The sequence below is a fragment of the Podarcis liolepis genome (genome assembly GCF_965112155.1).
Source record: "Podarcis liolepis genome assembly, chromosome: 7".
NCBI lineage: Eukaryota > Metazoa > Chordata > Lepidosauria > Squamata > Lacertidae > Podarcis > Podarcis liolepis.
In genome coordinates this window covers 79,188,680-79,201,369 of record NC_139561.1, presented here as the reverse complement: position 1 = coordinate 79,201,369, position 12,690 = coordinate 79,188,680, and the positions used below count along the sequence as shown (strand labels likewise).

Sequence of the window (12,690 nt, the reverse complement as noted above, 5' to 3'; positions counted from 1 at the left end):
TGATGCCACTCCCTCCTCACAGGCTCTGGACCTGGTGTCTTCCATGGCGACACTAGGGCTCTCCCAGTTTGTTTCGGGCCCCACGCATCAAGCAGGCCACACGCTGGATTTGATCTTTGGTGTAGGTATAGATGTGATCATGTCTCCTTCGATGAAGGTGCCATGGTCTGATCACTACGCTCTGAAAGCCAGGATTGACTTTCCGCCCCCACCCTGCTTAGGTGGCAAGCCAATTTGGGCTCGCCCGCGGAGGCTGATGGACCCTGATAGATTTCGTCAGGCCTTGCGGGACCTTGCTCCCCCTGGCGACTCATTGTTGAGGGCTGGAATATCCAGCTCCTGGCAGCCATCGATGAGATCGCACCTAAGCGCCCTCTGCGACCCCGTAGAAACCGGGCTCCCTGGTTTACCGAGGAGCTCCGGAAAATGAAGCGGGACCTCAGACGGCTAGAGCGAGTATGGCGGGGTGCCCGTGACGGAGCCTCAAGAACATCTTATAGGGCTTTTATGAAAACCTACGAGATGGCGGTGAAGGCTGCTAAGAAGTCATACTTCTCGGCCTCCATTGCATCCGCTAGCTCTCGCCCAGCGCAATTATTTAGTATAATCAGGTCTTTAACGTCCCTTGAGGGACAGCCAAATTTAAAAAACAATTTGACACACAGCTGTGAGGCATTTGCGAGCTTTTTTGCGGAGAAGGTCTTGTTGCTCCGCCATGACCTCCCTGCCAATTTGGATACAATAAAGGAACTGGAGGCACCTCGACTGTCCTCGGGTCCAGTATTGGACCACTTCGACCGGATATCCCCAGCCGATGTGGACAGACTCCTCCGAGCTGGAAAGCCCACCACCTGTCCTCTCGACCCGTGCCCGTCTTGGCTGATTAGAGCCTGTCCAGACGAGGTGCGGGCCCTCCTGGGGGATATCATCAATTTGTCCCTTGGCACGGGGACATTCCCAGGGGAGCTGAAGGAGGCAGTGGTGCGCCCGCTCTTAAAGAAAACATCATTAGATCCTTTAGATCTATCCAATTACCGCCCGGTTTCGAATCTTCCGTTCCTGGGTAAGGTGATTGAGAGAGCGGTTGCCGAACAGCTTGGTGGGTTTCTGGATGAAACATCGGCTTTGGATCCATTCCAGTCCGGCTTCCGCACTGGTCATGGGACCGAGACGGCTCTGGTCGCCCTAACAGATGATCTTCGTAGACAGCTGGATCGAGGCGGGTCGGGGCTGCTGATTCTTCTAGATCTATCAGCAGCTTTCGACATGGTCGATCACGAACTTCTGGACCACCGCCTTGCCGACGTGGGGATCCAGGGCACAGTCCTTCAATGGCTGCGCTCGTTTCTCTCTGGTTGGGGACAGAGGGTGGCGCTTGGGGGGGAATTGTCATCGCGCCACTCCTTGGTGTGTGGAGTACCTCAGGGTGCGATACTCTCCCCGATGCTTTTCAACATCTTTATGCGCCCCCTCGCCCAGCTTGTTCGGAGTTTTGGGCTGGGTTGCCATCAGTATGCCGATGACACCCAACTCTATCTGTTGATGGATGGCCATTCTGACTCGGCCCCAGACACACTGACCAGATGTTTGGAAGCTGTGGCTGGATGGTTACGTGGGAGCCGGTTGAAGCTAAATCCTTCGAAGACAGAGGTCCTGTGGCTGGGGCGGGGCGATATGGGATTGGGGGGGCAACTCCCATCTCTTGCGGGGGCGCAATTAGTGCCAGCACCGTCTGTTAAGAGTTTGGGTGTAATCTTCGACGCCTCCCTTTCCATGGAGGCACAGATTGCAGCTATAACAAAGGCGGCATTTTTCCATCTCCGCCAAGCTAAGCAGTTGGCTCCTTACCTCTCTCGCCCTGACCTAGCCACTGTGATCCACGCGACGGTCACCTCCAGATTGGATTATTGTAACTCGCTCTACGTGGGGCTGCCCTTGAGACTGACCCAGAAACTCCAGCGGGTGCAGAATGCCGTGGCGAGACTCCTTATGGGGTCTTCGCTGCGAGATCACATTCATCCGGTGCTACACCAGCTGCACTGGCTCCCGGTGGAGTACAGGATCAGATTTAAGGTGCTGGTTTTAACCTTTAAAGCCCTATACGGCCTAGGACCCTCGTACCTACGGGACCGCCTCTCCTGGTATGCCCCACAGAGAAACTTACGGTCTTCAAATAAAAACATCTTGAAGGTCCCAGGCCACAGAGAAGTTAGGCTGGCCTCAACTAGAGCCAGGGCTTTTTCGGCTGTGGCTCCGATCTGGTGGAACACTCTGTCACAAGAGACCAGGGCCCTGCGGGACTTGACATCTTTCCGCAGGGCCTGCAAGACAGAGTTGTTCCGCCAGGCCTTTGGCCAGGGCACAGCCTGACTCCCTCCCTCGGCAATCTTCGCGGAGCTCTGGCCCAATGGTTGCCAGTGGCCTGAATTAATTAATTTTACAATGAATGATTTTAGAGTGTTGTTTATGTTATACTTTTATACTGTTTTATTGTTGTTAGCCGCCCTGAGCCCGGCTTCGGCTGGGGAGGGCGGGATATAAATAAAATTTATTATTATTATTATTATTATTATTATTATTATTATTATTATTATCATCTGATTCTAATAAAAATTTTAGTTGTGCAATGTGTTAATTTTGTTTTTATTCTGTTTTATGTATTGCGTCTTTCGTAATCGGTGTGGCTAAACAATAAATGATAATTGCATTTGTATCTGAAAGAAAAAGATCTGAGAACCAGCATTTGATTCTCCATAACCATTTATTTTGCATTGTAATCAGCATAATGAAAATTTAACTACACAAGGAGGAGGTCTACACTTTCCCATTCACTCTTCATGTTTAGGCTTGTGTGAGATTCGTGAAGCATTGTAACAACTTTTTTGGCTCGCAGAAAAGATAAAGCTCGCATCTCCGAGTAATTTTCTTTGCTTTTTCCCGAAGGCACAAAAATCTGTTGTTCCACAACCTTGGAAAGTGAAACTGTGGTGTTGAAATCCACCTGGGGGGGGGGGAGAAATGTTGACATTAGTCCTTTACTCAGGGACTAGGAGATGGTGCCTGTGATGGTGAATGATAATTTTAATAAGTTAGTTTTTAAACGAGTATATTTAAGAAATCTGAGAAATATCATAATTTCGTCAGAACATGAATATACAAAATTTTCAACATTAGAAGTTCAGGTAAAAAAGTTAGATCAGATATAATTTAAAATTGCTATCATACCCAAAGGACTCTCAAGACACAAAGATTTTTAATAAACAGCTTATACTTATAAGATATAATGAAATCAGAGAATTTGAAAACAGGCCTAATTGATAAGATTAACCAAATCAAATTCTTGTGGGCAGGTGAGTAGCAATAAAATGGGAGGAATTCTATCCCCCCCCCCATCTCCTGGGCATGTTAAAAGTCACATGCTATGGCCACACAGCAAGATCTGAGAACAACACTCCCACCTTGGTGTCTGAACCTTGAGTGAACCTGCCATAAGTCAACAGGGTGATCCAGCAGCAAAAAAAGCTGGAGTTGCACTTCATTGTCTCTCAGGATGGTTGGGTGCCAACTGAGGCTCCCTCATTGCCCCACTGTGATCTAAGTATCCAGAGAATCCGCCTTTTATTTTACCATATTGATTTTCATGTTAAACACGTCAAACATAAAGCAGGTGAAAACTACAAATCCCAAGGGCCAATCAGGTATTCACCTCAGAATTCTTACTCAACCCTTAAAAGAGAAACTAGCAAAGCCAAGGCTGTAAAGGGAAGCAGAAATAAGAGAAGAAACCATGTAGGGCAGAAGCATCACAAATGGGCTGGAAATTGCCTCTGTTCTCCTGAGGCATATCAGTCATATGCCCCTACCCCATTCATTTCAAATTCCCTCCCAATGTAGCATTATTCCTGAAAAATTTGCTGATAGGGAGGTCTCCATCTAAAACTGGATCTAGACACATCAAAAATTGATTTACAGTGGTACCTCGGGTTACAAATACTTTGGGTTAAAGTCTCTTTACAGATGTAGCTAAATCATGACATCAACAAAATAATGTATGGTTGTAGAAAGGAACATATCCTCTCTCTCTTCCTCCTTTTGTGTATCCCCTAAATGAATTCTGAGGTTTTTCCCAATTCTGTGGAGCAGATTTTGGGAGGATTCAGAGCACATACATGCAAAAGAGAGAGGAAATTCTATTGCACAACTGTAAATCTTTACACTAATGGTCTGAGTTAACCAGATACTGCTCATTGTCACAGAATTTAAGGAAATGTAATACATTCCTTTTACATAATAAATATTTGTTTTGAACAAGACGGACACATTTTGTCCTGGACTGCATCCCAGTGGTGGAGAGATCCAGATTCAACTGGGGTGAAGCAATCAATGCATTTTTTTTACTTTGTTCAGAAGGGTATTTTATATACACATCTCACTCTGAATCCTCTTTCCGGACAAGCAAGTGGCATTATGAGAGTTAAAGGACACAGACCAGGCAGGCAAAACAATACAGAAGGGTGCAGAGTCGGGTCAGTGAGAGATATGATCCCTCTCATTGTTCGTGCAGCATGCAAGGGAAAAGGAGGAAGGGAGAGAAGGAGACAAGGAGAGAGTCTGCATGACCAAGAATTACTAGGCCTTTTTTCCTTGTCTGAGTAGCAATGTTACCGGTAATAACACTTAGTTTGGATTGAATGCACTGGGTTTCATTCTCAAGGCAGTTGATGGTCTTCTCACTTTTACACATTATGGATCCTTTAGAAAAGCAGGATGGGCAATGCAAACCATTTTCAGCCATTATGTTGCGATCAGGAACTGCCAAAATCAAAAGTATAGTGAGCATGTTAATGTCTTCGTCTGTTTTTGTATCTCTGTGTTGTATTAATGGAATCCACCCTAGGGCCTTCCAGTTTTGGTGGGGCAGCTGCAAGTACTCTTGGATAAAATATAGTCTAGACACAATCTGGGTTCAGGACTGAGCATGGGACAAAGTCACCATTGTTCTCTGAGATGAATGACCTTTACATAAAGGGGGGTGGGGGAGTGTGAACTTTCTTCCCTTCTCAATCTCTCAGAAGGTTTTCCTGCCATTGATTATGGTGTAGCCTGTATGAAAAGGTATACTCTTAGTCCCTTATCTTTGTACAGAGATTCTGGCTGTCTTCTGCACTTTAGCAATGAACTAACTGTCACTTTCTGTGAATTCCCTGAGACCTGCAGGTACAGGGCAGTATATAAATTCAATAAATTATATTAATTAAGAATAACTGCCAGCTTAGACAGTGCTTATTTTGTCAATTAAAAGACTGACCAGAAACAGTTCAAGGGTCATTTAGGAGGACACCTGGATAAGATAGGTGGGTTGTAACCTTCTAATTTGGACCATCAAATTGAATGTTATCTTAAAGGGACCATAACCTGTTTATGAGCTGTTCATGCACCTAGGTATCCAATTATATTGCATGAAATATCATTCACGGCTAATTATGCATAGGGAATGTTATAAAGGCATCTTGAAGATTGTATTCTTATTCCCGATTTTTATTTTTATTATTTTACTTATCCACTTGGTTACTTAATGTAGGCAAAGTTCCTAAACTGACATAACTGACACTTCTTTAGACACTTCTAAATCCTAGAAAATCAACATGACTCATGTCAGAATAAATCTACTTCTGAGGTAACCGTTTTGGGGAAGTGGGTCATTAAAATAGCAGATTAGCACAGCAGCACAACAAAGGAATGGAAGCTGCTCCCTGTGTAGTAATAAAACCAGGATTAGGTTTTATTAGAATATGAGGAATGTGACCATTCCCAGGAAAATACAAACTGCCAAGGCAAGGATGCTGCTGTGCCTATGAGAGGGACAGGACATATTCTGGTGGATGTCTTCATTGTAGGACTCAGGTTGTATATATTTATGCATAACCATATATCATAAAGACACCAGAGTGCATTATGGTCCCACAGGAAACACAGAGCCTGGGTTACAGCATGCCTGGTAACCATGGAATCTCACATCACTTGGCTATAGGGGCGATGTGTAACCATATCTTAACATACAGTAAAAACATGGCAGGGACAAGGGGCACTGGCACTGTGCAGGATCAGATCCTCCCACCTATCAGTAGGATGATCTGATCCTGCATGGTGCTCCTTTGAGGGCAGGAAGAAGGAGAGGCCTGGTTGGAAAGGCAACCCATCCCTTCTCTGGCTGACGTAGCTGCCAAGTAAAAGGTAAAGGGACCCCTGACTATTAGGTCCAGTTGCAGACGACTCTGGGGTTGCGGTGTTCATCTCAATTTATTGGCCGAGGGAGCCGGCATTTGTCTGCAACCAGCCTCTGGGTCATCTGGCAGCATGACTAAGCCACTTCTAGTGAACCAGATCAGCGCACAGAAATGCTGTTTACCTTCTCGTCGGAGCAGTACCTACTTATCTACTTGCACTTCTTGCTTTTGAACTGCTAGGTTGGCAGGAGCAGGGACCGAGCAACGGGATCTCACCCCATTGCCGGGATTTGAACCGTCGAACTTCTGATCGGCAAGCCCTAGCCTCTGTGGTTTAACCCACAGCGCCACCCGTGTCTCTAGCTAGGTCCCTCTTCTTCACAGTTTCTCCTCATGACTGCCTCCCCGTCCTGCCTGACTCTCCATCCCTTGAGAGCCCCTAATAGTCCTGAGCTGCTCAACCCAACCTGTAGCCACCTGGGGCTGTCTCACCCCATTTGAATGAGGCACAGATTCTCTAAGTACTGCTGATTGACTAAGGATCCAGGCCATGGCCAAATTCAGTGAAAAACCCTAACATGTTAATGATTCTAAATTGATGCAGAAACGTACGGCTGAGAGTTGCATTGTTACACAGGTCAGTCTTGCAGCAGTGCTTCTTCATCTGAAAGAATTTACCATCCCCTGCAGTGAAGCTGTAATTGCCTGAGTAACAGTATTCGGATAACGAGCATTGCTTCAAAAGTTGCTCTTGGAATTTCACTATGAAAAGAATTTGAAAGAAATATTTAGATATGGAGGTTTATTGCTCCTAAAACACATTCATTGTAATGGTTCCAATTTTCTGTAATGTCTGAATGAGAGCCTTTTCAAACAAACAACATGCAAAATATTATTAAATTCTGCATATCTAAGGTGATGGGCTTTATTAATTTATATATACGTACACACACCTATATATCATTGAAAGAAAAATATCAAAATGATTCCACTCATAATACATAAAGCATACAATAAAAACTTTGTAAAAAGAAAAGAAACAGATATCAATTAACCAATGGAAAGGTGTATTCTGAATGGCTTGTATGAGCCTGGTGGAATACACATTTTTCTGCAGGCATTTAAAAGATGCTTGCCAAGGATGGGTTGAATAATAGTGAGACAAGAGAAGCCAATATAAGTCAGATGATACTACCCTGGCCATGGCTAAGTTCCTCTCAGAAGTAATAAGAAATAGAAACCTACATACTGTGGATAAAACAATGTGACCACCTTTTAATCTTCCCTGTATTTCTTTTTTATTTTGCTTTTGAAAATGATTTTGTGGGTCTTTCAACCGAAATAAATAATGTTCTTGTTCTTGGCAGTATAAGTTGCATTTTCAGCTGAATTTGGGAGAACCACTTGAAGCAGCAATTTTGCAGAGCCATTTCAATGGCTTTTGTTTGATTTTCTCAATGCAAACAGCTAGAAGTCTGTAAAATTTGATAATAAACCCAATTTGCAATGGGGCGTGAATAATTTTGATTGCAACCATAGTTTGTAAAATACAACCAAAGCTGTCAAAACTTTATTATGATCATAAAAGGTAAAGGTAAAGGGACCCCTGACCATTAGGTCCAGTCGTGACCGATTCTGGGGTTGCGGTGCTCAGTAAAAGGCATTAAATTTGAAATGAATGTAGAACTTCATTTCAGGTCCAATCTGCAGCATGAAGAATCAAGGCTTCTTCTATACTTCTGACAATACATGTGCCATACACTGCATTCTCTCTGCTAGTCGATCATAACCATTTACAGGGCAGGAAAATACTTCCCTGAACTCCTGTTGCCCAACCCAAGATACTTGGCAGAGGTTTAAAGACTGTCTCAAGGCAAATAAAAAAATAATAATGTAGCATCAACACTGACAACTGGGAAACAACACTGGCCTGCAAGCACTCCAGTTGGAGAACAGCCTTTAACAAAGGTGTCATAGGCTTTGAAGACACTTGAACTCAGGACGCAAGGGAGAAACATTGTAGCAGGAAGGCATGCTTGGCAAATCCACACCTTGATCAACTCCTGTCTGGAAACCAATGCCCCCACTGTGGAAGGACGTGTGGATCCAGAATTGGCCTCCACAGTCACTTACGGACTCATTGTTAAAACCGTGTTTATGGAAGACAAACTTACTCAGCTACAAGTGATCGCCAAGGAAGAAGACTTGGCAGTGCACTTCAACTGCACCAACCTCACTGTCCCATTCCCCCTCTCCCTCCAAGTATGTAGCAATGATGTAGGAAAAGATGGTCAAGTGAGCACCACCATCCCACCCAGAATAGCCCCAAGGTATTTTGGCACTTGAGGCGAACCACAAAATGGAAACTGCACACTCTAGGGAAAAAGGGATGGAAGATGGAAATCTGATGCTTGTGATCAGGTGATTTTAAATTCCCCATTTTCAAATGTTAGTGATTCCTTACTGCAGGATTGGGAAGCTGTGATCCTCCAGATGCTGCTGGACTACATCTCCCATCATCTCTGACTGGTGGCCAAGATAGATGAGGCAGATGGGAGTTCTCATTCATCTACAGCTTATGTGCCACAGCTTCCTTACAACTAATTTAGTAATTCTAAAAACAAAAGACAAAAAACAGATAAATCTTACCTAGATTTGTACGCAGAACACTGGCAGCACAGGAATCTTTATCAAATTTACAATTTGTTCTTAAATATCCATCATATGTCAATCCAGTCGTGTTAAATGCCTCTATGCACTTCAGAGGCAATGCTGAGGATAGGAGCAAAAGATTAGTTCATGGATTGTTATTGTCATTAACATTATTATTATTTGGTTTTGAGGTTTCCTTCATTTGACACAGAGAAGGAGATGAGAGAGAATTAAATCTTTTAAATGAAATGGGGTTCAAGTTAACAAGATCTTTCAATAAAATGAAATGAGTAAAGGCCATTGGCCAGAACACTGGTTTAATTATTTCCAGGAGGTAAACCCTCCCTGTCCAATGGCCCATTTTCCCTCCCATCCACTCTATCACTTCAATGCCTCCCCTCCCCTTACTGTTCAATTACAATCTTAGACATGAGTTTAGATAAAGGAGCAAAGGCCAGATGAGCAGGAGGAAGGCTTATCCCATCATTTAGGCATGAAAAAAAGCATTGTGGAAACTGGGTACCCTCTGCAGGAAAACTCTGTCCCATCACTTACTAGACCTGTTGGGGAGCAGATTTTGCATTTCAACCAGTTTTAAGCAGAGTTAAATGAACAGGGTTAGATCCAGGTTAAGAGAGTTGGTCTTTAAGGGTTCTACTAGCTATGCTAGGGCAACTCACCTATGAAAAATGTTGACGATGTTTTTGGGGTTTTTTGGAGGGGGTTAGGACAGTTAAGGGGGGGGGGAGAGGGGATGTCCTGGAAGCACATACTGTTCTGCATGACATGGACAAAGTGGAAATACAAACATTTTGATCCCTCTCTCGTAAGACTTGAATGGCCTCACAAAAGGTTTAGGCAAATGATGCAGAATTAGGCTACCAGTGGCTACTAAACATAGTACCTTCAGTTACTAGCATATTTCAAATATAATTTTAAAATTCTATCCATTTTAGTTGCTCTTGGCTTCTAATTTTTTTGATTTATTTGTTTTCTGCACTTGCCTCCAAGCAGCTCAAGCCTGTGTACATGGTTCTCTGCTCCTCATTTTATCCTCACAAGAACCCTGTGAGGTAAGTTAACCTGAGGTATAGTGACTGGTCCAGGATCTCCCAGTGAGCTTTGTGGCTGAGTGGGGATTTGAACCCTGGTCTCCTGGATCCTTGCCTGACCCTCTAATTACTACAACACAATAGCTCTCTTAAATTCAGCTCTCCGGATTCCTCTGTCCTCTAAACATTATTACTGTAAAAGTTCCCCAGCCTACTGGTTCCTACTTACCTGGAGAAAGCAGGGCCAAGAGGAGGCATGTGCTCAGGAGTGCCTTCATCATTCTAGAAAGAGAACTGATGCACATAGAGTCTTACTTGGAGAGATTTATAGGCTATGTGTTTGTGCTGCAGGCAACACTTTGGCATAAAGACATAGAGAAAATGATGAAATTCAAAGCTCACTGTTCAAATTGTCTGAATTATTTCACCACAATCTCATTAGTTGTCAACAGGCACTTTTCAATTTTTTTCTTCTATACAGTTACCGTATTTTTCGTTCTATAGGACACACTTTTTCCCTCCTAAAAAGCAAGGGGAAATGTGTGTGCATCCTATGGAGCGAGTGCAGGGGGGAGGCAGCTGGGAAAAGCCCCCAAGAGCCGCACACAAGCTCCGTGCGCTCTTGGGGGCTTTTCCCCAGAAGGGAGAAGGGACTGACTGGCCGCATCAATCTCTTCTCCCACCTCGTGGAAAAGCCCACAGGAGCCACACACCCTTTAAAGAGCATGCAGCTTCTGCTGGTTTTGCGAGAGTTGGGGGAATTCCTCCAACTCGTAGAAAAGCCAGCAGAAGCCACGCAGCCCCTTTAAAGAGAACACGGCTTTTGCGGGGCCACTCTTGGGGGCTTTTCCCCGAGGAGGGACAAGGGACTGACTGGCTGCGTCAGTCCCTTCTCCCTCCTCGTAGAAAAGCCGACAGGAGCTGTGCGCTCCTTAAAGGGTGTGTGGCTGTTGTAGACTTTTGCGGGAGATGGGGGAATTCCCCCACCTCCCTCAAAAGCAGGGAGAAGGTCTGGGACAAGCGCACAGGCTGCCAGCAGCATGTCCGCTGCTCGCAGAGCTGGGGGGGGGGTCATATTTTTTTCCTTGATCTCCCCCTCTGAAAACTAGGTGGGCCCTATGGTCAGGTGCGCCCTATGGAGTGAAAAATACGGTAATATAAAATTTAAATTCTGACGGCACCCAATAAAGGAGCTGAGAACCAAAAAAGGCAATGGCAAAGCCCGGAAGCCACCTACAAGAAACCTCCTCAATACAGTCTCCATCTGACTTCCGGAGGCGGCGCGCTCAGCAATGGCGGTCCTCTTCAGCTGCTGAAGAGGGGCTCCGCGGAAAAGGGTCGTGCGCTGCGGCACAGCGACGACCCAGGTAGAGAAACCACGAGTAGAGTGAGCTCGTGGCCGTGGGGTTCGGCGGGCACCAGAAGCGACCTCGGAAACGCAGAAGAGACCCCGTAAGGGGTATCGGAACGTGGAGGGGGTAGCGGTGCTGTGAATCCATCGCTCTTTCCGCGGAAGTGAAGCCGCGCGGCTGCTGCTGATCAGCACTGACCTTTCTTCCTTCAACAACTGAACTGAAACAACTTACTCGTGAGTAAGAAATTTGAAGCTTTATATGAACTTAATCTGGAGAAATTTGGCTGAAAGCGGGAGACGCTAAAAAGGAAGTCAGTCTTCCGGCTCTGTTTAAAGTATTTAGCAAAGTCCCTTTAAAGCTGAAGCGCTGAAAGGACTTAAAAGGAGTTGGAATTTACTCTGCAAATCCGGCTTTGATTGACTAAAAGTTAAAGAAAGGACATAACAGTTTTATAAGTGAGCTAAGTTTATGACCCTCTTTCTTTTCCCCTGTGGATTACAAAGTTTTGAAACCCTGCTCTCGGTCTGACCGGATACAAGTAACATCGGACTGCGGTAACTGTAGACAAAGTTATAAGTTACATTGGGCTACTTTGTAAGTTGGAAAAAGGAACTGTTGCAAGCACCTTGGCAAAGAACTTTTATTCTCTGCAGTTTAAACGGAAGGTGAGGGGTTCCCCCCCTGCTTTGGATAATATCTTTTGTCTGTGGGAATTTAATGGTGGAAATTTCCTATCCTTCTCCCTAATTTTCAGGGAGCTCCCCCTGCTGGATTGTGGAATTATTAGTCTCTGAGAACTGCTACTGGTCTTGGAATTTTCCTGTCTGGATGTTTACTTTTTTTGGAATTACTTTTCCCATGGGATTTACAATTTGACCTTGACACTGGGACAGCTGTGGAATGAGTGGTACAGCAAAAACAAGGGCTGCAAAGAAAGCAAAACAAACTGAACTTTTGCAATCAACTCTGCCTGTGCAGCAGCTACGCAGATCATCTGTCCCAATTTTGACAGGTCTGCAGGAAGGACAATCTATACAGCCTGCTCTTGGAGAGATGGCTGCTGGAGGGATAGACCCTGTCTCTAAAGAAATATTGGAGCAGTTGGCAGCACTGAATAAGAAAGCTGATGAACAAGCAGCTAGGTTTGATGAACAAGCTGCCAAATTTGACCAGGTAACAGCCTCAATTAATAAATTGACAGACCAAGTCACTAAAAATACACAGGCGATAGGTAACATTGAAAAGACCACAACAGAAAATCGAAAATTAGTTCAGGAAGTAAACACAAAAGCAGACGAAAATAAAAAGAGGATAGAGGAATTAAGAGGCGAAGTTAGACCACTGAGTAGACAGGTTACTGAACAACAAGTGTACCTGTCCCTTGCAGAACTGAAAAACAGGGAA

General features: G+C 44.7%; 1 protein-coding gene across 1 annotated transcript in view; it reads right to left on the bottom strand.

Moving 5' to 3' along the window:
* The window catches only part of LOC310711155 (phospholipase A2 inhibitor and Ly6/PLAUR domain-containing protein-like), a gene marked incomplete at its 5' end in the record, with an annotated part of 221,386 nt that overhangs the window by 129,426 nt on the left and 79,270 nt on the right, over positions 1-12,690 (bottom strand). The window contains one exon of the mRNA XM_083512623.1: positions 6,840-6,989. Within this exon, the coding sequence (XP_083368749.1) occupies positions 6,840-6,989 (150 nt within the window). The remainder of the gene's footprint in view (positions 1-6,839; positions 6,990-12,690) is intronic.